General features: G+C 45.3%; 1 protein-coding gene across 1 annotated transcript in view; it reads right to left on the bottom strand.

Moving 5' to 3' along the window:
• Positions 1-2,486: 2,486 nt before the first annotated feature.
• The window catches only part of pou2f2b (POU class 2 homeobox 2b), a 37,844-nt gene continuing 15,519 nt past the window's right edge, over positions 2,487-24,811 (bottom strand). Inside the window, exons 2-17 of the mRNA XM_071535968.1 lie at positions 11,022-11,087; positions 10,575-10,609; positions 10,352-10,408; positions 9,194-9,313; positions 8,836-8,952; positions 8,626-8,787; positions 8,152-8,257; positions 7,934-8,025; positions 7,659-7,808; positions 7,389-7,530; positions 6,944-7,092; positions 6,011-6,208; positions 5,533-5,756; positions 4,859-4,927; positions 4,344-4,417; positions 2,487-2,815 (exon numbers count right to left, since the gene is read on the bottom strand). Coding sequence (XP_071392069.1) covers positions 2,487-2,815; positions 4,344-4,417; positions 4,859-4,927; positions 5,533-5,756; positions 6,011-6,208; positions 6,944-7,092; positions 7,389-7,530; positions 7,659-7,808; positions 7,934-8,025; positions 8,152-8,257; positions 8,626-8,787; positions 8,836-8,952; positions 9,194-9,313; positions 10,352-10,408; positions 10,575-10,609; positions 11,022-11,087 — 2,090 coding nt within the window. The remainder of the gene's footprint in view (positions 2,816-4,343; positions 4,418-4,858; positions 4,928-5,532; positions 5,757-6,010; positions 6,209-6,943; positions 7,093-7,388; positions 7,531-7,658; positions 7,809-7,933; positions 8,026-8,151; positions 8,258-8,625; positions 8,788-8,835; positions 8,953-9,193; positions 9,314-10,351; positions 10,409-10,574; positions 10,610-11,021; positions 11,088-24,811) is intronic.

The raw sequence follows: 24,811 nt of genomic DNA, 5'->3' as shown, positions 1-24,811 counted from the left end.
ATTTGCGTTTAGCTCCATCCAGGACCAGAGAGCTGAGCTGGAGAGAGAGGCAGAGGAGGGGAGGGATGATCAGTCCTTCTATCTGCCCGCCTGTCTGTCTGCCTGTCTGTCCATCCCTCCATCTATCCATGCTACACAGTTTCAGAGTGGGCCGACCACTGCAGCCCTAAGCTAACAGACAGACAACAAGACAGACAGAGAGATGCAAGGGCTCCACTCCTGTCGAAACCTGCACTTTGTCCTCCTCCCCTCCTCCCTCCAGCCGTATTTGGTTGGGGTTCTTTTTGGTTTGCTTCTGTCATTCCTTGGGTTGTTTTTTTGGTTTGGGTTTATTTTTGGTATCCTCTTACAAAAGTGTGACGCCTGCTCCCCTCACTACAGCGTGTCCCTCCTTTGCCCCTCCCAGCACACACACGCGCACGGGGGGGGGGGGGCGTACCCCCTTTTCTGGGGGTTCGGAGTAAGGATCAGTCCCCTAATAAAGCTTCCCCCATGGGTGTTAGGAAGGGTCAGGCGGAGGGGATTAAACCAGGGGCTTTCAATGGTAGTCGAGTTCTGTTCTCAGCCCCCGTGTCTTATTATGTTCGTATGTCTTGGCTTGACTCTCTCTTAGAAGAGCGCAGCCTTGTGAATGCTTTGGTTTCCAACGAGAATTAATGGCAGTCTGAGGTGGAAAATGACAGTGAAATGTGATTGATGGAGTGATGATGAAAACACACATATATCAGTAAACATGTCTAGACAGACAGGTGTTGGGGCATCTATGCTGATTGGTGAGGCAGGAATGAGAGCCATCTGTGACTAAACTCGTCTTTATTGACTTATTTAGCCTTCAGCCTCAAGGGTTATTACTTTAAATCTCCAATCACGGCCCCATTTCATACTTTTCAAATGGTCGCCACTCTTAACAAACAGCATTTAGGTGTGTGAAGTTTCCAGGGCATGTTTATTTAGCCATGGAGTCATTGATAATGGGTTATTTTAAGAGTGAAGAAAGGGTGGTCTAATGAAGAGCACGGAGCTCCAAATGTCACACGTATATAAATTCATACACCTTTGGAGCAACTTGCTGTGTGCCGACTCTACTTTTATTCTATTCTTTGCATTGCATTCTTGGCACCTGGTCGAGATTGAGATGTGCACGTTTTTTTTACTCTGCTCATTCGAAGAGTAAGACCTTACAAGTCAGGTTACAACTGTCCCTCCTTTGCGTTTCTTCTCATCTCAGTTCTCGAAGAATAGCTACAATAGAAGCATGATGCACCACAAAGATGGCTGCGTATGATGAAGACAATGATGATGACAATGATGATGAGTCAAACTTCAAAGCTAACACTGAAAAGCTGCAACAATAAATAGGAACAGGATTGTATAATGAAACTAATAAATAACGGGAAGAAAAAAACAACTAGAATTTATGAAGTGTAAAAAATAGATGCTGAATAACACAAGCCTCTGCTGAAGAAACATGAATAAAAAAAGAAGGCGAGAGAAAAGCTATTGTACGCTCTTAGAACCAGAGGTAGGTAAAGAGACTAGATGCATGAAGTCATTGAGATACAGTAGTACTGGTAGGTGTGGCAGGCAGACACCCTCACTCATACATGAGGCTCTTGGCTCATTCAGTAACAATCCTTTACAAAACTATCCAAAATATCTAACATGAGAACCTATGACAGACACATGAACTGGGACAGACAAGATGAGTCGATGGCGGGATGGATCGGCTGTCGATGTCTGTATGCGTGTGTGTATGTGAGTAGCAGTAGCAGTAGAGTCCTGGTCCTGGATAGCTTCAGTATTTACACGTCCTTTGAATAAAGCTTTTCTCTCCGTATTTTTGGTTTTTGGTATTTGGGATTTTGGTATGGTTGTCGTTTTTTTTTGTCATTGTGTGTTCCTCCTCCTCCTCCTCAGGTAAATTTTTGGTTTAAACTCATCCTCCCTACTCCTCTTCCTTCAGACCCGCAGCTTTTCGAAAAAACAAAAACAAAACACAAACACAGTCCTCCTCTCCACTTTTTGTCCTTGCCGCCATTCCCTCGTCACATAGTAAAGTTATCTTTTGTCATTTTTGGTTTATGCATTTCGACACGTATCTCTGCCCTCTCTTCCGTCTCTTTGTTAATGAGTCATTGGTTTGTTTTCCTTTAGAGAGAAAGAGCGGAGAGGTGCCATGTCGATTTCGCGAGTTATTGACAAAAAGGTCCCACGTTGCCTCCTCTCCATCTGTTTGGATAGATAAAGATTTTTGGTTTCAATCTTCCCCTTTCCCCCCCTTCTCCCCTCTTTCACTTCTTTCCCTCCCTCTCTCCTCTTTCATTCTGTGTATTTTTGGCATCGAAAGACTGGGAGAGAAAGAGAGAGAGCCATTGCGAAAAAAAAACGGAAGAAGAGCACAAGAGAGAGAAAGAGATAGCTTTGGTGTGAAAGGCGAGGTTCTTGTTTCCTCCTTCCTCCTCCTCTCTGATTGGCCCTTGGCGTGGTCACTCAATCTTGGCCCCTCCCAGAGAGGGCGGGCTGTGTGCCATTTCGCTGGAGGAGCAGGAAGAGGCGGGGCTGGAGCAGGGGGAGGGGGAGCAGGGGGTGGGGCTGATGCTGCTGGCCGAGGGGAAGGGGGAGGGCTGGGAGGCTTTGGCTACGGCGGCGCTGACCAGTCCAGCGCCGGGATTCTGGCCCATGTGGAGGAGGGCGGGGTGGTTGAGGAAGAGGGAGGAGGGGAGCCCCCCTCCCTGGCCTCCGGAGGCCCCCAACATCACCTTGCTGCCCCCCTCAAGACTGGAAAGAGGCAGCTGGCCACCACTGGCTGCTAGGGCTGAGGGGGAGAAAGAGAGGAGAACAGGTGAAGGGGTGAAAACGGTTTGAGGAAGAATCCACCCTCGGACACTCTTGCAATGCTCATCATCAATTTGTGATGTAGTAGTAGTGATGAAGCGTAATTTACGTTTTTTTGTTGTACCCACTTTCCCTCAACTTCTACTTCAGTTGGTGATTTCCTACATTTCCCAGAATGCCTTTCAACAACCCCATGATAAAGTACCTGAACTTGCTGCATTCAGTGTGTGTAGGCGGAAAGAGAGCATTAGCGGTCACGATAGAATAGTAACAGCAAGAGAGCGAGAGTTTTTCCCGGTGAGAGAAAACGAGAGTCTTACTCAAAACGCAACATGTCTTGTGGCGGCATTGCATTCTGGTCTACTGAGGCTACTGTTGGTGGAGAAATTGGTATCGCTGCCTCTTCTTCGATGGATTTCTCCCTGTATGATTGTTGAATGTTGGTCTGTCTAGAAAGAAGGTGAAGCTTCTGAAGGACTGACACCAAAACCTGAAGTTTACTGCTGATGTTTTAGACAGTTTTAGACACCACTAAAGAAAATGGATGTTTTTTTTTAATAGTCTTAAAGTGTTTTAGGGTGGATTTTTCCTTTAATCATCAACATGTTTGACTGGTTTCACTGGATGAAATGAAGAGATGAAGGGCTAAATGTGAATGAGACTGCACAGCATGAAAAAAAGACTCAGGCCGCACAACCCTAGCCATCCTCCCTCACACACACACACACACACACACACACACTCACACACACACACACACACTTGATGGGATGGATTCATGGATCTAGATGGGAACAGACAGAACATAATGAGAGAGAGGAAAAATAAAGCATTCTTCTACTCTACAACTCTGTATCTCTCTGCTATCTATCTATCTATCTATCTATCTATCTATCTATCTATCTATCTATCTATCTATCTATCTATCTATCTATCTAGTCTATACCTACCATGCATAACTATCACTCATCACCACACTTCTCTTTTTCATATATCCTTCTCCACCTTCTTCTCATCCTCATGCCATGAAATATAATAAAATCACTTCTGCTTATGGTGAGTGGAACTATTTGGTGGTCAGTTCTGAGGGACCGGGCACTTCTGTATTCTGTACTATTCTTGTACTATGCTCAAGTTTATGCTCAAGTTTATGTATTAAGGTGTTTATGTGTGTGTGTTTGTGATGTAAGCAAGGGTATAGAGGAGGGTTAGTGTAAGTGGTTGAGAGCGGTACAATATATCTGTGTATTTCATGGTTTTGTGTTTTTTTTTGTGGTGAACAAGAAATGCCTTTGTCTGTGTTTTCAGTGCACTCTGCAACCCTGAGAATTCCTCTGAAATGAAATAATAAAGTACACCTTGACCTCGGCATTGACCACTAAGTTATATTCTGTTCTTCATCGGTGCTGATGCTAAGCTTAGTGTCTTTTCTCTCTTTTCTTTTTTCCTAGAATAAGCCTACCATGTTTCTTTCTCTCTCTCTCTCTCTCTCCCTCTCTCTCACACACCTTGGATAGTAGCCAGGGGATTATTACCGAGGAGAGCTTGGTTCATCCCTGTGTTAACTCCCATCACAGTGTTCCTGTTGTGTCACACACACACAGACACACACACACACACAGACACACACACACACACACACACACACACAAGCACAGACAGACACACACACACACACATACACACAAGCAAGCATATACGGACACAGACAGGCAGAGGAGAAAAGGTGAGAAAGAAGCAGGTTTAGCAGCAAGGACAAGCAGAGGGCAAAATCAGTCCTGCACAGGTAAAGAGCATTAGTATGCTGACAGTTGGCTGTACAGATGTAAACAAGAGGTTAGAAACACAGAAAGCAACAGAGAGCATCTTGGAAAAAGTTAGGAAATACCAAAACTCTCAATTATACACATTTATGAGCCAGATAGATGTGATCCAATACAATACAACAGAGCATTTTGATGTACCGAACAGGAATGTCTTGTATATCTGTGTGATTTTCTGAATGTGTCTCAGTCGTATTCACCTCAAGTTTGCAGCAAAATCGGTGATGTAGTTAGACACGTCACCGTTCTTTTTACCCATACGCCATAAGCTGTGAACACAAGAACCACATACACAAACACACACAGGGTTAGAATACACTGCTGCATAGGCGGAAGCAGTGGCGCCCAACGGCATGTTGGGAGATCAGTGTGTGCGTGCGCAAACAATCCACGTGTGTGTGTGTGTGTGTGTGTGTCAACCATTTAACTACAAACTGCAGGTGAACCGAGCATGGTGCAGTGCAGTATTCTTCAAGGAGATGTTTATGGAAATGTGTGGTTGTGTGTGGTCAAACTGTGTGTGATGTGTCAATATGGCGTGTGTGTGTTTGAGTTGACTATATTGATTCAACAGAGGTGAGTCACCATAGCTAGAAAATTGCCACTACTGACAGAGAAAATTAAAAATTTTTATATTATAATTCAACTAAATTTTCCTCCAAAACAAACCCAAACACAGCCTTAATGCTTTGGAATATTGCTTTTATCATAATAAAGCATCCATATAAGAAGAGTTTTAGTGCTGCAACCTACATTCGAACCAAAACTGGGGCTGAAGGAATCAAAGTATCCACTTGAAATTAAAAAACAAAACTTGCCCCAACCATCACTGCTACAACTGGTGGCATGTTGTGAACGCTGCATGTGCCCTCACCCTGTGTTAATGTTGAGTGTGCTGTGGCTGGGAGTGGCGGGGCTGGCCGTGCTGCGGGGAGGAGGAGGAGTCACTGGAGAGGGTGCAGAGCTGAGCGAAGGGTGGGTTGAGCTGAGGGAGGGGTGGGTGGAAGTGAGGCTGGAGGTCAGGGGGCAGATGGAGGACATGGTGGTCACTGATGTGTTGCTGAGGCTGGTCACGGCCTGGGACAGCTGGCTGGACATCTGTCAGAGGGAAAGAGAGAGAGAGAGAGAGAAAGAGAAAGAGTTAGGTTTCAGTAACTAACTAGAGATAGTCTGTTAGCTGATTCCAGTTGGGGAAAAGCTGAATAACAGGGAGGTGTTTTTATAGCAAAAATCCATTCATCAGAATATATACAGGAGATAGATACTGGGAAGATTGTGAGGCATTCACGCCTTATAAGTTATGTATCAAGAGTGTTATGGTCAGACACCAGTAAGCGCCAAGCAGGCCGTACCATGTGGGGGCTGTAGCAGGGGGGTTTGTGCGTCGGTGGGGCAGTGGGGGGCTGGCTTGGCAGGGGAGGGGTGGCACTGGAGGGATTGATGCGTTTCTCTTTCTGCCGGCGGTTGCAGAACCAGACGCGGATCACCTCCTTCTCCATGTTGAGCTGCTCGGCGATCAGCAGGATCTCCTCTGAGGTAGGCTTCTGGTTCTGCTGGGGAAGAGAGAAAGACAGGCACTGGATTCAGTCCACATGATGCAAGACATTAAAAACACCAAGACACATCAAACCATTATCACACTGAGAAAAAACAGACAGAGCAGAATTTGACATTCAACAATTTATATTAGAAAAAAAAATGCAGACAAATGCATAGCTTAACAATTCTGTCCGGTATTTAAATAAATCCTCACATAAAAGTCCTATTTAAAGGGATTATAGCAGCCATAAGATACAGATAAAAGGCTGTTAAAGCATCCATATTCTGTAACACCAACGCAATAACAATTTGTCATCTCAGTCATATTTAATGGAGACATAAAAACATTAATTTATCCACATTCATGCATATCAACTCTATGGAACATATAAAACAGCATTATCAAGCAGACTTGGGATAATTATTATTATATTATATAATTATTATTTGATATCCTCAGAGATTTTGCTTTGATCTCTCCTGTCCTGAGTCACAGATGGGTTTTGAACTGGGCCAGACAAAATCAATCAATCCAAGAAAAGTATTTGAATCCATTGCAAAGTGAATGATAAATCCACGTCTGTTATCAAAAGCATGATAATAATTCTCACAAAAGTCAACAATTTTGAGTTCAAGCGGCTTTATTTGAAATTTCTAAATTAATTTGATAATTTCTTAATTAATTTGATAATTTCTTAATTAATTTGATAATTTCTTAATTAAATGAATGGGGTTAATTGTCTCACCGTCATGAAGGAGCGCTCCAGGGCCACGCGGACATTCGTCTCAATGCTGGTTCTCTTCTTCCTGCGGCGGCCAGGAAGTCCCTCGAAGCCCATAGAGGGAGAGGAGAGGGAGCTGGGGCTGGGCAGGGTGCTGTCTATGGACATGGTCTCTGAAGGGGGAATGCACACACACACACACACACACACACACACACAGAGCAAATGTCAGTTCACAGTTTTAACAATGTTACAGTGTACAATATATATCTAGTAGTAGACCTAGGCAAATACGAGCCAAGCAGCAAATTCTGAAGCTTTAATAAAACATGAAGTGCTCATCTTATCCACACATGACCTTGTTGTTGTTTTGGTATCTGGAGAGACAAATTAAGCTCACTTCAACTTGTTCAAAATCTGAAACCATTTTGATGAGAGACAAGCATGCCATGAATTCCTCCCATCTCACCTGCGTCATTGAGCCACTTCTCCAGCAGTGGCTTCAGCTTGCACATGTTCTTAAAGCTCAGGTTGAGGGCCTCGAAGCGGGAGATGGTGGTCTGGCTGAAGTCGTTGCCGTACAGCTTCCCCATGGCCAAGCCGACGTCACCCTGGTGGAGAGATGAGGGAAGGAAGAAGAAGAAGAAGTTGTTTGGGACGCGTCAAAATACAGCAATTACTGAGAAACATACAAAAGTTAACACGCCTACGCCTGCATACACACAGTGTTTCTCCCTACCTGTGTGAAGCCCAGCTTGATGCGTCTCTGTTTGAAGGTGCGGGCGAACTGCTCCAGCTCCTCCAGGTCACTGGGCTCCTCGGGGTGAGAGGTCACTGAGGGCACCGCGGTAACGCCTCCACCAATGCCCATCTCCACGCTCTTATCTCGCTGCAGGAGAAACGAAGGCAAGAGAGAGAGAGGGAGAGACAGAGGCATTTGGTTATCACTGAAGACTGGTTACAGCAGGGACTAAATGGTCCTTGTTGAGGCTGATGATAATTTCCTGGCCCTACCTGTGCTTGGAGTCCCAGTCTGGTTGGAGCAGACAGCAGGCCCCCTTGGTTTTGCTGAGGTAGCGGAATTAGATTTGGTGTCGATAGGAGTCCTGGTAAAAAAACAGTCCAGAGTCCATTATCCACTATCATTATAACAAAACCAGGAAAATATGTCAAATTAATGTGATATTTGTGTCAAAAACATGACTAACTATTCCAATAACAGGCCTGCCCACCTTGCTGGCCCTGCTGTGCCTGTGGGAGGAGGAACTGGGCAGGAGACTGGAGCGGGTGGCCGGGCACCAACACCAACTGCTGAAGCTGCAGCAACTGCTGGATGTCCTGTTCAATCCAGAGAGAATGGACAGATCAGAGAAAGAACGACAGGAAGGATTTTATTAGGATAGATAAAGGGGTAATTAAAACTGAAATCTATTCTAGACTATGTGGTCTATCTCCAACTGAGGCAAGGAGTGTTGAAAAGATGTGGAATTAAGCATATAAATATGAATTATGCACAAAAAAAAAATAATAGTGTTATTATGGCCACATAGAAAAGAATGAGGAGAAAAGAGGAGCATACTTGCAAGGTGGAAAACCTTCAACCATGAAACATACAGTAAACATGCAAGAGGAAATAGTCCATGGCTTGATACTGGTTCCTCAATCAAGCCCCTCACCAGGAAGCGGCTCTGATTGGTAGTCAGTACCTGGGCGGTGAGTTGGATTGGCTGGGACAGGGTGAGCTGGGGTGGAGGCGGCGGGACAGGGACACTTTGGCCTGTCTGTTCCTGTGTGCTCTGTCCCTGTCCCTGGGACTGGGATTGGGCCTGTTGGCCCGTTTGTCCCGCCTGCTGCTGCTGCTGGGCCTGCTGATTTGCTGCTGCGGCTGCCTGAGCTTGCTGATTGGCTTGGGCGGCTGCATGGGCAGCATGCGCGGCGTGGGCTGCACTGGACTGCTGCACAGCTGCAGCCAGGAGCTGCGCCTGAGCCTGCTGCAGCAACAACTGCTGCTGCGCTGGCAACAGAGCTGTCAACTGACAGACAGAAGGAGGAGAGGAGAGGAGAGGAGAGGAGAGGAGAGGAGAGGAGAGGAGAGGAGAGGAGAGGAGAGGGTAAAGGAGACCAGAAAAATCAAGAAAGGAAATGGATAGAGGGGAGACGAGGAGGGAAAAGGAGTGTTCAAAAAGCAGCACCAGAGAAGCAAGCAAGGTAAAAGCAAAGCTCAACCAACAGGTAGATGGCTGAAGTGTGTGTGTGCGTGTGTGTGTGTCTTACCCCTGCCAGTTGGGAGCCGGTCAGCATGAGCTGTGTATGTTGCAGGGCGGTCTGTGAGGGGGTCGGGCCATGAGAGGGAGGGAGGGCTGGGGACATTTCACCACACTCCTCCATCTTATTCTGGGAAGAAGACAGAGAACAGAGGTACAAGAACATTAATAAATACCAGGTAGCCAAAACAGAAGTCCCACAATGAGCATTCATCCTCCACCTTAGTACAGCAGATGACATTCTTCTTCATATGAAAATAGAACCGAACAGGCATACTGTAACACAAAACTAGTGTCAAAAAGTCAGTTTGCAAACCATTCCTCCTATCATCTGACTGCTGAAAAGAAAACAATACTAGAGTTTTCTGCACAGTTCCTCTCCTCTGAACCTGTATCAAGTTCTTGCTGTAACGAACCAAGCTTGCACTAAATAGTCACCCATAAAGAAAGTGAGCAGATATTATAAACAAAAGACCTGGACGCTCCCAGTCTAGTGCAGAGTCTGAACTTGGAATTGCTCAAAAACATTGTTTATTAATGTAGAAATATAGTCAACTACATAAGCTTACCTGACTATTTGAGATCTTAATACTAACAGTATGTTGATGATTTACGATTGTGTGTCATTTCGGGTAATGCTTATGTGTGTCACAACGAAGCCTCCCCTGATCTGAGAATTACTCTGGTCTGTTTCATATGAATGGTGGGAATAGGAGTCCACTAGTCTTTTTTTTTTTTTTTTAATACAAAAGGGATGTTCTTTTCTTCCAGGATCAGGCATGTCCGAACTGGCGGGGGACTCTGCCAGCTCACTGATTTGCATATCCCTGTATCGGTATGCAAATCAGGATGGTTTCACCTTTTGGTGAGTTGTGGCACCATAGATTTAGTTCAATTCTAAAAGTGTTTTGTCAAGAGAAAGTGCCACCATATTATCAGTGAATTTGTTTACATTCAAGGCTAGGTGGATACTCGACAGATTATGGACCTCAACGTCAGACAAAACAAAAAAGACATTCAATCCATAGAAATGAATACAAAGCTACAGCAGCTATACTGTCAGGGATCCTATTGTGTAACGTTAAAATACAAGGATGCACCCAGGCATGCACAGGCACAGGATCAGAAACACACACACACACACACACACACGCGCAATCACACTCACCTTGCTGCTGCTCAGGGTTGGTGAGAGGGGAAAGGGGTTGACTTTCATTGACTGAGTCTACAGGAGGAGAAACAGGCATAAATTCATAACACCAATTGCCGTCATAATTGATTGCATTAGTACATTCTATTTTTTCCTCAAGATATCTCTCATCTCATTTGCCCCATAAATCATGTAGGAGAAAGACGTGAGAGACTAACAAAATAACAGGAGTCAGACTTACCTGGTGATTAGATTCGGGACCATTCCGTTCTGAATCTGTGTGGGAGGGAGAGGAAAAAGTGAGAATCGCACGCGATATGTATACATCAACACGCAATGCGCACAAGCTCACGCACATACACACACATGCAAATACACATATACATTCCACATACTTCAACAGAGGAGCACGCGCTTTCTTACATACATACCCACACTAACAGTGAGCAATTTTTTCTAATTCAACAAGAGGCCTAGTGTGAAGGTAAAATGTTGTTCTTTCACATTTTTGCTAAAATGTTATATTGACAAGAGAGATTGATTAAATGAGTTAAATCAAAGAACAGTGTATGTATTTGTTTGTTGTTTGCCTGTGTATATGTGTGTGTGTGTTCACTTGCAGCACAGTAAGACCACTAACACACACACACACACACACACACACATCTCACACATAAACACTTCATACCTGTGCTCTCCAATGGAGAGTCAGCCCCTAGTTTCTCATCCTCTACTGGCTTTGACATCCTGATATCTGTAACGGGAAGACACAAAGAAAAACAGCAGTCAGGCAGGTTGATTCTAACATCTGCAGCAGAGGAAAAAGCAGAGGGAAGCAGTAAGATAAAAACGAGGGAGGTAATCAGAACCTAGGTGACGAGAGAGGAAAAAGGACGGCCAGGGTGTCGATCATGGATAGTTTTCAGGTCACAGGCCGGGCCTACATGCTATGCACCTACCCATGTGGCTGAATCACGCAAAAGTTGAATCAAGTCCACATCCATTCATTCTTTCCAATTAGTGGTTTCACATAGAGTAGGTTGGACCAAAGTGTTTGCTCGTGCTAAAATTAGCCCAAGATGTTTGCGTGGGAGCAGCCCACCACTTGAACTGTTAGTCGCCGTGTGTCATTCATCACAGGACCACATCACTTCCTGGTTGATAGTGTACTGGGACAGTCCCCATGGCAACAGCATTCAGTCAGTTCATAAAGTGCACAGTATATTTCTAATGCTAAAGAAATAGGAGCATTTTGGTAGCGGAGAGAGAGAGAGAGAGAGAATGGGGAAGATGGGAGTGAGGATTTGAGGAGAGGTGTGTGTGAGTGTGTGTGTGTGTACACAATAGTTTATTTTTGTTAATCATTCAATGTTGCTATGTCTCTAAGCCTTTATTCGTCAGAAACCACAAACTGTGGAGACAAATCTTTGTTGCATCCATCCACTCCCTCTCTCTCTTTCTCTTTTCTTGTTCTTTCTTTCTCTCTCTCTCGATCTCTCACGCACATACACACACACACACACACAGACACACACACACACACACAGACACACACACAAGGCTACTTCCCTTTTGTGAAAACATGCAAATCTGCCCAACGACCAACTAATTATATCTGCCACCTGCATAATAAACTCTGTCTCCCTCCTCCTTTCGCTCTCTCCCCTTTCTCCCCCTCCTCTCCCCTTTATCTCTCCTCTGCTCATCCTGTTGTTTCTCACGTTACAGATGAGAGCACTGACAGTATGGTAATTGGTAATTTTTGCAAAAGCTTACTGTTGTGTTTTTATCAATATGAGTTGAGTAAATACCCTGATTTGACTTTCTGTCTACACAAGAGCAACAGCAGACAGCTGAAGTGGTCAAGCATGGTTTTTACCATTGGGGGGCAGCAGTGACACGTGGAGAAGGAGACGAGCTTGCTTCTCTGACCGCTGCTGAGGGAGCGCGATGACCTGATGCCAGCTTTTAATAATCAAATCATCAGTTCCAAGAATTTATAGACACGAAGCTGACCCCTGATCAGAGGCAGAGGGGGAGAGATTTCAGTAAAACAGATGGGAGAACAGTGGACTTTGGTGCATGCAGAGTTATAAGGGGAAGGGGGAAGTGGTGGTCGGCGAGAAAAGCCCTTCTCCACTCTCATACTGGTTATAACCTTGGGTCAGCAGCACACGCACATCAGCACATCCCTGACCACAGGATTGCCCTCAAATAGATGGACTTTCTGCAAAGGCTAATTTGGTCACACACACATGTGGAAGCAAACCTGCTCAATCTATTATTGGTGTCAAGTCTTTTACAGCTGGTAGTTTGTGGTTATTCCGATATTACATACGGCTCCTTATTTGGTTTCATCTTGTACGGTTTGAAACCAGTAACTATCCAACGTTGCTCAATATGTAGAGCAGCACTTCACACATTTTTTACTTTTTTATAAATCACACATTGTAATCCACGGCAACATTAATGTGGGTGTCATTTGTAACATTATTAATCTTGTGCTCTTCGTGCATCTCTTCAACATGTGCAATGTACAATGATAAAGCCAAAACTCATCATGTAAAACGATAGTATGAGTCACAGAACAGGTGTGGCATGGAGAGCCTACTGTACTGTGAATTTCCAAACTGTCTGTTCTATCTGTATGCTTGCTGGACATGAGGGCAGGTGTGTATTGATTCATGATACAGAACAGTCTATAGACAGTAGCATGGTGGATAATGTGGTCAGTAATACAGTGGAGGGGATAGTATATCAAGATGCTGTGTCTTTTTCTCACTTCCCCTCACGACTTCCCCTTGTACAGGGTTGAACGCAGAGTGCTAAACCCAACACTTACTGTCAGCGAGGCTATTAATATTAGCCCGCTCTCTCTCTCTCTCTCTCCCCCTCTCTCTCTCTCTCTCTCTCCCTCTCTCTCTCCATCTCTTTCACTCTTTCTTTCTGAACCTCTCCCCTAAAAAAACACATGCACACGATTTTGCCACCATGCGCCCATTTCACACGGGGCAGTTGTTACATATTATGCAAAAAGGTACAATTTGAGAGAAGTTGTGAGTGAATTAGGTGTGAGTGTTAGAAGCTCCATTTTTTGACAGTGGCCCCTCATTTTGCCACGGTGCATGGGCTACAAACTGTATTTACAATAGTGTTAAATTAATGAATTTACAGTGAGATTAAATGCACTATTTTTCGAGTTGAACCACTATGCCCATTTCTTTCATCATTAAGCCGTTACAGCATACTCTAATCTTACAGCAAAGCCCAGGGTTTATCCATGACCCACTGGCACCAGTGCACTACACCAAACCCACTGTATCTTAAATAGACCAAATTTAATGCTGTATAATCCTGTGTCATGAATAAATGATGCAATACAAGGAACAAGGAACAACAGAGTGTGCTCAGCCTGGACTGTTTCTGTTATTCTCCTCAGGGTATTTTGGCCGAGATGAAACTCCACTGCAACCACCCCAACCCCCCACCACCACCCCTCAACCCCACTTCCTGATTCAGGACACGACCCCAGCGCCAAGGGGGGTGTCTGGGAACTGGAGTCACCACACCTACTAACTACGAATTTCAAAACCGAAGAAGCCCTGAGGGGTCCTGATTTTGATTGCAAAGAAATATTTTCCATTTAAAACTTATATTGTTTTCGTCAAAGAATACGCTTGCCAGCTGAAAACCTTTTGCACAGCTGTCTTAGAATAAAGTAAGGAGCTGAAGACAAAAATCTAAGAATTAAGTAAGGAGCTGAAGACAAAAATCTAAGAATTAAGTAAGGAGCCGCAGACAAAAATCTAAGAATAAAGTAAGGAGTCGAAGACAAAAATTGTACAGTTAAGTAAGGAGCTGAAGACAAAAATCTAAGAGTATAGTATGGAGATTAGGACAAAAATCGAACAGTAAAGTAAGGAGCTGAAGACAAAAATCTAAGAGTAAAGTATGGAGATTAGGACAAAAATCGAACAGTAAAGTAAGGAGCTGAAGACAAAACCCTAGGTGTTACGGCAGCAGGCTGACCATCAAGGTGATGACATTTCATTCGTTGGTGTCGCTGATATTGCTGATGCTCAGTATTTTACTATATCACTGTATGTTTACGGTCTGTCTCTAAACTACACCAAAAATTGCTAATTACTAAAATGATGCTAAATATGAGCTCATGAACTGTGTTGTGAATATAAGTCTATGGTATTGATGTTTCAAATGTAGACAAACACTTCATATGTAGACAGACATTGCTGTCAGTCTCTGAAGTAATAAAAAACAACAACAATGAAACAAAAAACAAACTACTAGATAATATGCCAATTAACTCATTTTTAAATATAAGTGTATGCCAATGAGAACCTTGCTGACAACTTTATATGTAGATATGTGCTACATTTTTAATTACTGCACCTATGCAGTTAAAGCAGAAGAGTAAGGTTCAGAGTTTTAGACATATTGTAAAACAGGTTTGTACATGCAGGAGGAAAGGGGACAATATTGACCCTAACACAAAGTCAAATTTGGTGATACCCCCCACTTAATCTTCCCCATTTCTTCTCTTTTTTCTGACATAAATTAGCAAAACTGATGAATTGTTCAATCAACTTTAATATGGCTCAGACTGCATTTGTTGCTGATGGCAACATGTGAGAATTATTGTGCACTGAGCAAAATTTGTTATCACATTTTTTCTCACCTTTTCTTTGCATTTATATTCTGAACTACAACACACACTATTGCCCTTTATATAATACACATAAGGATCCAGGATACTACAGAGTCCCGTAAACGTGTTGTGTGGTGAGCAGGATGTGTCATCCTGGACAGAGGAACGTACAGCAGGTCAGTATTTTCACATCACTGACCACATCAGGCTTGTACATCAGTAGTTACAAGGTGATTTTAACCCATGAATCACTCTGCGCTAAAGTCAGTACATCTTCAAAGTGACTTCAACGCCTTAGAGATCATATCAATACTCAAACCAAAGATAAATATGAGTTAATTGACATTTACAAATTGATTCCGAGTAATTGGTGAGTCACCTCAGGCCTGATGCGCTATTCTGTGTGATTTGTCTGTGTCAACTGAGGTTATCTGCTACTTTTCACGGCCAGAGCTGACCACCGAAAACAAGCTTGTAGGACAAATGACAAATTCAGTTGTGCTTTACATTAACTTCATTTGCAAAATATTTATCAGAATGACAATTATTTTAGCCTTTTTCCCTTCTGATTTTTCTGTCTTGTTTTTTCTGTATTTTGGTTCTTTTTTCTGTGTAAAGCAATTTAAAAGCACTTTACAAATTGTTTTGAATTGATTGACTGAAGTGTAACATTTATTACATGATAACTGATAAAAATGGGTATAGCAATGGTAGCGCACCCGCACCCCCCCCCCCCCCCCCCCTCCCCCACATAGAAAAGGACACCAATTTCAAACTTTGCAGAGGAAGAAACACCCTATGAGCGGAATATTCAGTCAACTGCATACACAAGCTATGGTAAGTCCAATGTAGCAGATGCTTGGCCATAAAAACACAATGTGTTAGATGCTAGATGAAAAATAATCACAATATAGGAGATTACTGGTAAGATAGGTAAGCTGCAACCCCTTTTTCATTACCAACACTACTTTTTGTTCTAAGCAAAAGACATTTCAAAAAACATTTTTTCCTGTATTTTCCTCACGCATTCTTACACTCAACATTCAAGCACGTGCACACAAACACACACACACACACACACACACACACACACACACACAGTCTATGCTATGGGCTGACGAGGTGTCTGACCTTTCCCTCTGCCTGCGACAGGCGTCCATCCGTCCGTCCGTCCATCCATCCCTCCATCCCTCCCTCTCCCTGTCTCTCTTTCTCTCCATACCATCTCTAGCTCTTTGATGTTCTCTAATTAGCCAAGCTTGTTAGATCCAGTGGCATTAATCAACAGCTTAGCCACAGTTCTCTCTCTCTCTCTCTCTCACACACACACACACACACACACACACACACACACACTGTCCTCACGCAAAGCTTAATTGGTCTGGGCAAATGAAGGCCAAAAGAGAGGGCTGCGCAGACAGTCACTCACCTGGCAACCACATACTGGAGAAGTCCTTCGCTGCTATTGCTGCCGTCTTGGTCATATCTGTGTCTGTGTGTGAGTGTGTGTGCGCTATGTAAAGAAAACTCTCTCTCTCTTTCTCTCTCTCTCTCTCTCTCTCTCTCTAACCAAAAAGAGGAGTGTATCAAATCATATGGTTGAGAGAATCACTCTCTCTCCCTCCTTTTCTCTCTGTCTCTCTCTCTCTCTGTCTCACACACACGACAGTCCACACCCCCCAGCCAGGCCACACCTCCTCCCCACATCCTGCAACTATGAAATAAGAGAAACACAACAGGAAGTAAGCCGCAAAAGAGTAGGAACTCGGCACAGGGGAGAGAATTTTTTTTTTTTAAATGGGGGACACGCAAGAGGTTCGAGAGTGGGAGAGAGTGAGTGAGCGAGGTGATTGAAGAGATAAACGAGGTGAAAAAGAGGGGGAAGACGGGTGACGATGGAAAGTGATGGCGTGGCTGGAAACAGTCGCTCACACTCACGCTCGCTCACTCATTCACACTCTCAGAGAAAAACAGCGGGCTCGACATTCTGACCATGCACCGAGGGAAGAGTGTATGACACATTTGCACTATATATGAACTGATGCACCTTGAAAACGTATTCAAAACTCAGCTGCTCAGATTTTTCCTCAACCCTAAGCTATTTTATCGGCCTTGCCTTGTTTTCTCTATCATGAGTCATGAGCTTCTCACCTTGGTCCCGTCTGTGTCTGGTGTTGCTGCCACTACAGCTGTGGGTGTAAAAGGTGGTCTGAGAGGGAGGTCGTCACAGACAGAGGCACATGTGAGACATCAGCAGCCTAATTTACCAACCACAGCCCCACTCTAACCCGAGCGGAAGGAAAAACTCAGTCACAACCCCAACTATACCACTGACCAACCCACACTGTGGGCTAGACACAGTGTTCTACCACACAAACCCACACATTAATCACTACCGACTGAGACTGGTAGATAAGATATGAAAATGGAACATTGCAGATAGATTTGAGCTACTATCAAGCCCACTAGGCTTAACAGACTAAGAAGCTGCTAAATAATTGAAAATCCAAAGTCTGAGAACGATCTTGAGAAAAGCAAAACGGCATGTTTCAGCAAAAACACCGGCTGGATTTTCAAATCTGAGAGTGAAGATGCGTTGCTGCGACAGTAGCCGAAAACAACCACAAGGTGGCACTCTTGATTCTCTAATCCAAATGAACACAGTGGCTCCATCCCTGGAAGACCGGGACGAGGCGGGCTGCTGCTCCACCCCCCCCCCACCCCCCACCCCGCTGCCTCTCCCCCTCCTTCTCCCTTGGTCCGAGTTCACTAATTCAAAAGCTAACGGCAGCAGAGTTCCCAAGTTTAACCTTATAAATACTTTATGTGGTGATTTACAACTGACCAATGTACCGTTGGATAGACCCTCCCATACTAAGAAGTGCATACTGTACTACACTGGAGGGGCTCTGTGCAATACAGAGACATTATTTCTACTTGTGTCCTAAGAGAAAAAAATACATACAGGATGCTGATGCTCTAAAGTCTGTAAAAATATAGTCACAGTGACAACAGCACTGATATAGAAAGTTAATGTAGTTCATATTACAAAGTGCTGCCAGTCAGTGAATTTATACTTCACAGTGTATTTAGAAGGATTTAAAATACCCCTAGGTGAGATGGATACAGATCTTTCAGGCAGTCTTGTATATTAGAGATTTGTTTGTGTACCTACAAGTAATCAGTAAGTAATGGTGCGTGTGTGTGCGTGCGTGTGTGTGTGTGTGTGTGTGTGTGTGTGTGTAAGCGCACATGCACGCTGACCCCATTGGTCAGGCCTGTCCGGGGACAGTGACAGACTGCGCGTGGGGAGGGGGCGTGTCTCTGGGTCAGAGGTCGTCTGGGCATCCTGGCTTTGGCCGTGACCTTTGTTCCAACCCCCCATCTACCCGCATAACCACCGAAGTGTGTGTGTGTGTGTGTGTGTGTGTGTGTGTGTGTGTGTGTGTGTGTGTGTGAATAGTTGCTATAGGTGGCTGGTGAATCTAAGTGTGCTAGGTGTGTGTGTGTGTGTGCGTGTGTGTGTGTGTGTGTGTGTGAGTACGGTCCATGGCCAAGGGGGGCCATCCTGCCTCAAGGAGGTCTGAGCCTTGGTTGCCATGGAGACCAGACCTAGCGACACTCCAGTCCTGCCACTTAGAGGATGTTGGGCCTACGGCAAATGGCCTTATTTGCAGTAAACATATTAACACACACAGCATATGGGCTGTGAAATGACTTGGAAATAAGAAAGGGAAAATAATACATAGAATACATAGAATAAATCTATTTTTAAATAAAGAAAAAGTAAATTGTGAGGATGATACATTTTATGTTTTTAATCTGAGAATATGAGGCATGTTTATGCAGGGTGTGTTTTGGTCGCAGCTGAAAGTTATGTTCATAAGAGCACGAACACACACACACACACACACACTCTCAATCTGATAGTGGGACCCCAGGGAAGAGGATGGGGGGAGGCTGAGGCCTCAAGAGCGCCATCAATCACTCCACTGTCAGAGATAGAGAGAGAGGGAGGGAGAGGAAGGGAGGGAGGATTGGGGTATGAGGGGAAGGGGGGGTTTATTGAGAAAGAGAGAGCAATAGGAAAAGAAGGAAAGCAGGGAATGAGGGAGGGGGAAAAGAGTGAAGGGAATGAAGGTGAGAGAGGGGGATAGAGATAAAAGGATTGGGGAAAGGGTGTTAGCTGGGGGAGGAAGACAGCAGGGGAGGATGGAGGGAGGGAGAACGAGAGAGAGAGAGGGATGGCGACAGTGTGCATAATGGGTCATTGCAGGGACAATTCTGTGGTCTCCAAACCCGTTCAGTAACCCTCTATGGCTTGGCCCTCCTATATCTAGTGCAGCCTCAGGCCTAGAGCACACACGGCCTCTAATTCATATAATCCATCATATTCCTATTCTTATAGAGGGGACAGAGCACGGCTCAATGCTGGACCCACCAACTCCTATACACAGGCCACATGCAAGACTATATTCTACGAGGTGAGAGATTTAAAATCTAGTCTACTGTATAGGTGTGTGTGTGTGTGTGTGTGTGTGTAGCCCCATGGGGAGGAGCAGGATTATAAACAGTAGGTCTAGCAGTGTGGAGACTACAGAGGTTGAGGTTTTGTATGAGAAGCAGCAGGGGCTAAAACACACTCACACTGTTGGCTACCATGGGACCTGCGCCATCTCTCTCTCTCTCTCTCTCTCTCTCTCTCTCTCTCTCTCACGCACACACACACACACACTCGCACGCCACCTACACCTTTACAACACCTATCCCTCTCCTGTCCTAATACCTCTCAATCGCTCCTTTCCTCTGCCCCTCCGCCCCTCCATCCTTCTCTCACACCATTCTCCTCCTCTCTATATCATCTCAGTAGCCCATAGGGAGCCAGGCTTGTCTAGACAGACACTGTTCTCTCCCATGGTGCTTACCAAGGTTGAATCTCAAATCTTTTTCTTTGCTCCTCTCATCCGCTCTTCTCCTCCTAACAGAAGAGCGTCTACAGGGAGGGAGCAGTGGCCTTCATCGCCGGCACATGAGGGGCACTGAGACCACTTTAGACCAAACTATTCACTTACACTGACAAAACAAGCTGTTGTGTCGTATTAGCCCTCAGATTCTCCGCAGATGGAAGGCTGTTCAGAATCAGAGTGATGGGGGTACTTTGGTTATGGCTAATGCTGTCTTTTTCCGCAGCCCTCTCTCCACCCATCCGCCCCCTCTTTCACCTCTGCCTGTTCTCCTCTGCTCTGTTTCTCTTCCTTCAAACCCCCTCATCATCCCACTCGTTCTCGCGACCTTACCCTTTCTTTCTCTAATTCAAACTTTCTCTTCTCCTTCTCTCTCTCTTTCTCCTTCTCTCTCTCTCCCTCACTCTCACTCAGACCTGCTGGTCAGCAGCAGCTGTGACATCACTGGCCACTGTTCTCCACTCCGATTGGACACTCGGCCACGTTGCCAGGCAACAGCAGTGAAAGGTCTCAGTGTGAGTGTGTGCTCGGTGTGTGTGTGCGTGTGTGCGTGTCTCTGTGTGTGTATGTGTGTGTTTATGTCTGTTTATAGCTACGTGAGTGAAAGGTGTGTGAGCGATTTTCCTCGCCTTGCCCTTTATCTGTGCATGAAGAATGATCAGAACAGATCTACTTCTATGCTTTATCTCAGATCAAAGCATATAGATGATTACACCGCCTCGCCACTCTCTCCACCACAGAAGAAGAGAAAATGTGTGCATTGCGTTAATGAAAAAGAAAGACGTGCATGTGTGTCAGTGTCGGGCCAAATGAATGTGTGTGTTTGCGTCGATGTATGAATACGGGTATGTGTCTGTATGTTCTGTGGTGTGTGTGTGTGTGTGTGTGTGTGTGTGTGTGTGTGTAAGCCCCCGGGAGCGGGTGGTTATTGTATCTGACACAGCGGCTCTTTCTCGCGCCTCATATTTCTGGGCCGATCGATTCCTCTGACTCCCGACAAGACAATAATCGCACCTCCCTCTCTCACTCCATCACTACCATTATTACTGACCTCCCCAGGGAACGAACAGGGCGGAGGGAGGGAGAGAGGGATGAGGAAGGAAGGAGGGAGGGAGGGAGGGAGAGAGGGACAGAGGGGAGAGAGAGGGTGAAGGAAGAGAGAGGGAGAAGGAGTTGACAAAATGAGCCTATGACCATGATGATAAAGAAAAATGGGAAGACGGTGAAAATGAGAGGGGAAGAGTTGGCCAGGAAAAGGGAGATAGAGAAAGAAAGAGATAGAAGGGAGAGAGAGAGAGAAAGGCAGGTGAGATAAAGAGATAGAGGGATGAGGTCTGGGGGAGAAAAGAGAAGAGGAGAGACGAGGATGTGACACCCATCTGAGGTGATCGAGTGAAAGCGGGAATGAGAGAAAGCAAAAGCATAACAGAAAAGGACAGGAAGGAGGCCAGGGCACGGTTTAAAAAAAGCGAGAGATATAGATCATGGCGAGAAAGAAAGGAGGACGCCGGTGAAGGAGTGCAGGGAGACGAGGGGCCGAACGGAGGGACAATAACGGAGAGAATTAGTGGAGGAGAGATGAAGGATTCGCACTATCTTCTTCTAATAAAGGAGAGAATGAGAGACAGGGACCAGGGAGGGAAATAGAGAGGGAGGGAGGGAGGGAGGGGGGCAGATTGAGGTGAAAGAGAGAGAGAGAGAGAGAGAAATATAGAGTGTGTGTTAGCGAGAGATACAGGAACACACTCAAGCTCACACACATACAGACACACACACACACCGATGGTTGTAGCTCTGTGGAGGTCAGCGTACAGAAATATTATTAAATTGACAAGAGTACAATAGTTGATTGGCAGGCTGACTCCTGCACTGCCATTCAATAGAGAAGAATGGAGAGAGGGACAAATGCATGCACACACACACACACACACACACACGTGCACACACACACACACACACACACACACACACACACACACACACACAGGATGCATGCACACCTGCAGTTCCACAGAACAATCAACACAGCATGTAGAGAGACACACTCTCTCTCTCTCTCACACACACACACACACACACTGTCTTTTGTCTGAGGTTTCTCTGTATGTGTGTGTGTGTGTGTGCACGTATGTTTGCCTGTGTGAGCCTGTCACTGCTGTGTCTGTATGCTTTGAATCCAGATTACAATTACAGTAATTGGCTCTCAATTCAAGGGATTGCTGTTTGACCCCCTCACCTCTCTCTCTCTCTCCCCCTCCTGTCCTGCCTCGCTCCCTCGCTCTTCCCCGCACATTTTCCCTCTTCCTCTCTCTATTCTGTTTCCCCCTCATCAATATTCCTCCACCTCCTCTCTACCTGTATCGCTACATCCATCTTTCTCTGGGTGCAATCCTTCTCCCCCTGTCCCTCCCTCCTTTTCTCTCCCTTACCCCCCCCCCCCCCCCTTACACACTCCCTTTATCCCATGCTATCACTATCATTCCCTTCCTTCCTGTTTTCTCTCTTCATCCATCCTGCTCTCTGGGTGTTTTACTTCTTTTCCCCTCACCACACCGTTTTTTTTTTATCACTTTCTTCCTTCATCTTTCCATTTCTCCCTCCCTCCTTTCCTCCTTCTTTCTCTCTGATAGTTTGGGAAAAAGGGAGTCTATTGTATACTTTATTCATGCTGGTATTCATTATGGAGAGAGATCTACACAGCGATACAGTCAGGACGCGGGGGGGTATGTTGTGCATTTGGGAAAGAAGTGAACGAGCGATAGATGGATAGAAAGAAGGAGGTAAGGGGGTTGATAGAGGTGGTGGTGGTGTTGGTGGTGATGGTGTGTTGGGGTGGTGGTGAAGCGAGGAGGAGGGGGGTTAGGAAATTGGTCTGGCTAGCGGAACAGCTTTTCACCCCTCTCTCTCTCTTTCTTTCTCTCTCTCTCCGTCTCTCTCTCTCTCTTTCTCTCTCCCTCTCTCTATTCTGCTTTGTATTCTGCAGAGATGACAGGGGGAAAGCTTTATTGCTCCGAGTTTGTATCGATCGGGGCCCCTCTGAGGGGGGAGGCTGGGGGACGCGCTGAGCAGGCCCTTTCTCAACGACCGCGGCTCCTACAACCCCCCCCTCCCCACCTCCCAGCCCCCACCTCCTCCTCTTGCTTCCCCTCCTCCCTCCCTCCCTCCAAACCCTCCTCTCGCTCGCTCTGAAATTCAAATTCAAGGCTCTTATTCTCAAAGGTTAGGAGAGGGAGAACGAGAGAGAGAGAGAGAGAGAGAGAGATTGAATGAAACAGAGACAGAGGCGTCTGGCTTCTTCCCCTGACTGAAGCCCTGAATGGAGCTGGGATCTGATAAGCAAAGCCCACAAACACAAACAAGGGAAGAAATAGAGAAATATATATTTAAAAAAAAAAAAAAGAAAGAAAGAAAGAAAGAAAAAAAACGTCCAAGAGAAATATATCAACCCCGTCCTCTTTTCTTCTTCCTCATCTTTCCATCTCCCCTTCTCTCTCACTAACAGCCCTCTACCCCCCCCCCCCCCCCACTCTCTCTCTCCTCTCCTCCTCCCTATCTTCTTTTTTTTTTCCTTCCGAGGTGAGAATGATTTTGTTGACAGGTGAAGAATGAGCCGGGTCCGAGCATGCATAAACCTTCCTGCTTCTGTGTCCCAGGCAGTCCTTGTTAGAGGGACACTAGGAGAGCTGGGAGTCCACCGAGAGAGAGAGAAAGACAGAATTCATCTCTTATGTCCCAGTGGATCACGCTCCATACTCTATTCAACTATTCCAAAAAAATATAAAATAAAATATAAAACAATCACCTCTCACACAGAAAGTGAGAATCTCTGCAAAACGTATAGATGAAAAGAAGGGGGTTAAAAACACAAATGACCTGGCATCCAGTTTCTTTTTTTTTTTTTTTTGCCTCTAACAGAGAGGGGGCAAGACCCAAATGGCCAAAGCAACTGACCAAACACTTGACTCATACACACACAAACACACACACACACACACACATACACACACACAGACACACACGCACTGAGCCTCTTTATCCGTTAACGGCATGTGCAGGGCTGTGGTGATGCTGGGCAGAGGAACAGATTGTCCATCAGGGGGTTACGGGGTTCAAGTCCATGACCAGAGGGCTTCAAGAGGGTAAGGGGGTTGTAGGTTCAACTCCCAGGGGGGAGGAGGATCCCTGTTGTCTCCTGTCTGACCCCAACCGCCCCCCCAACCCTCCTCCAGAACAATACCCCCCCACCCCTCCTTCCTCTCTCTTCTCCATCTTGCTGCTGCTGGCCCCTCTAAGCCCTGCTTAGTCTGATCACACACGTGTAAACCTGAGCCTAGCCTCCGGACTCTCTCTCTCTCTCTCTCTCTCTCTCTGTGTCTCATATGTACACACACATGCACGCACGCTCACCTGCTCACAAACAAACACACACACACACACACACACACACAGAGTGGCTAGTACACTCACACACATACAAACATCTTTATAAAACTCACACATGCAATACACTCTTACAATTCAAATACAAAGGATTTGCTTTTGCTATCTTCTGTTTTCCCATATTACAGCAAATCATTTTATTCCACCTACAGCGTGATTGAAACTGTTTCTACCCAGTTCCAACTCCATCTTACTTACTCCTCTTGTGGAAAAGACCAAACAGAAGCACGGCATTGTCTGAGCTATCAGCTCTGAAGCAGATGTGAGTGGATATGAGATATTTGTGTAAACATTGGATTCATACTGTATATATATATATATATATTGTCATTGATATTGCCTGTGTGGTTTATGTACAGCTCTAGATTGAGTTCAGTGATAGAGTATACATCAGAGACTGGTGCTGGA

The sequence above is a fragment of the Centroberyx affinis genome, unplaced genomic scaffold (genome assembly GCF_046629955.1).
Source record: "Centroberyx affinis isolate AG114_WGS23_722 - 3 ecotype Tasmania unplaced genomic scaffold, CSIRO-AGI_Caff_v1 ptg002803l_1, whole genome shotgun sequence".
NCBI lineage: Eukaryota > Metazoa > Chordata > Actinopteri > Beryciformes > Berycidae > Centroberyx > Centroberyx affinis.
This window is presented reverse-complemented; position numbering and strand designations above follow the sequence as displayed.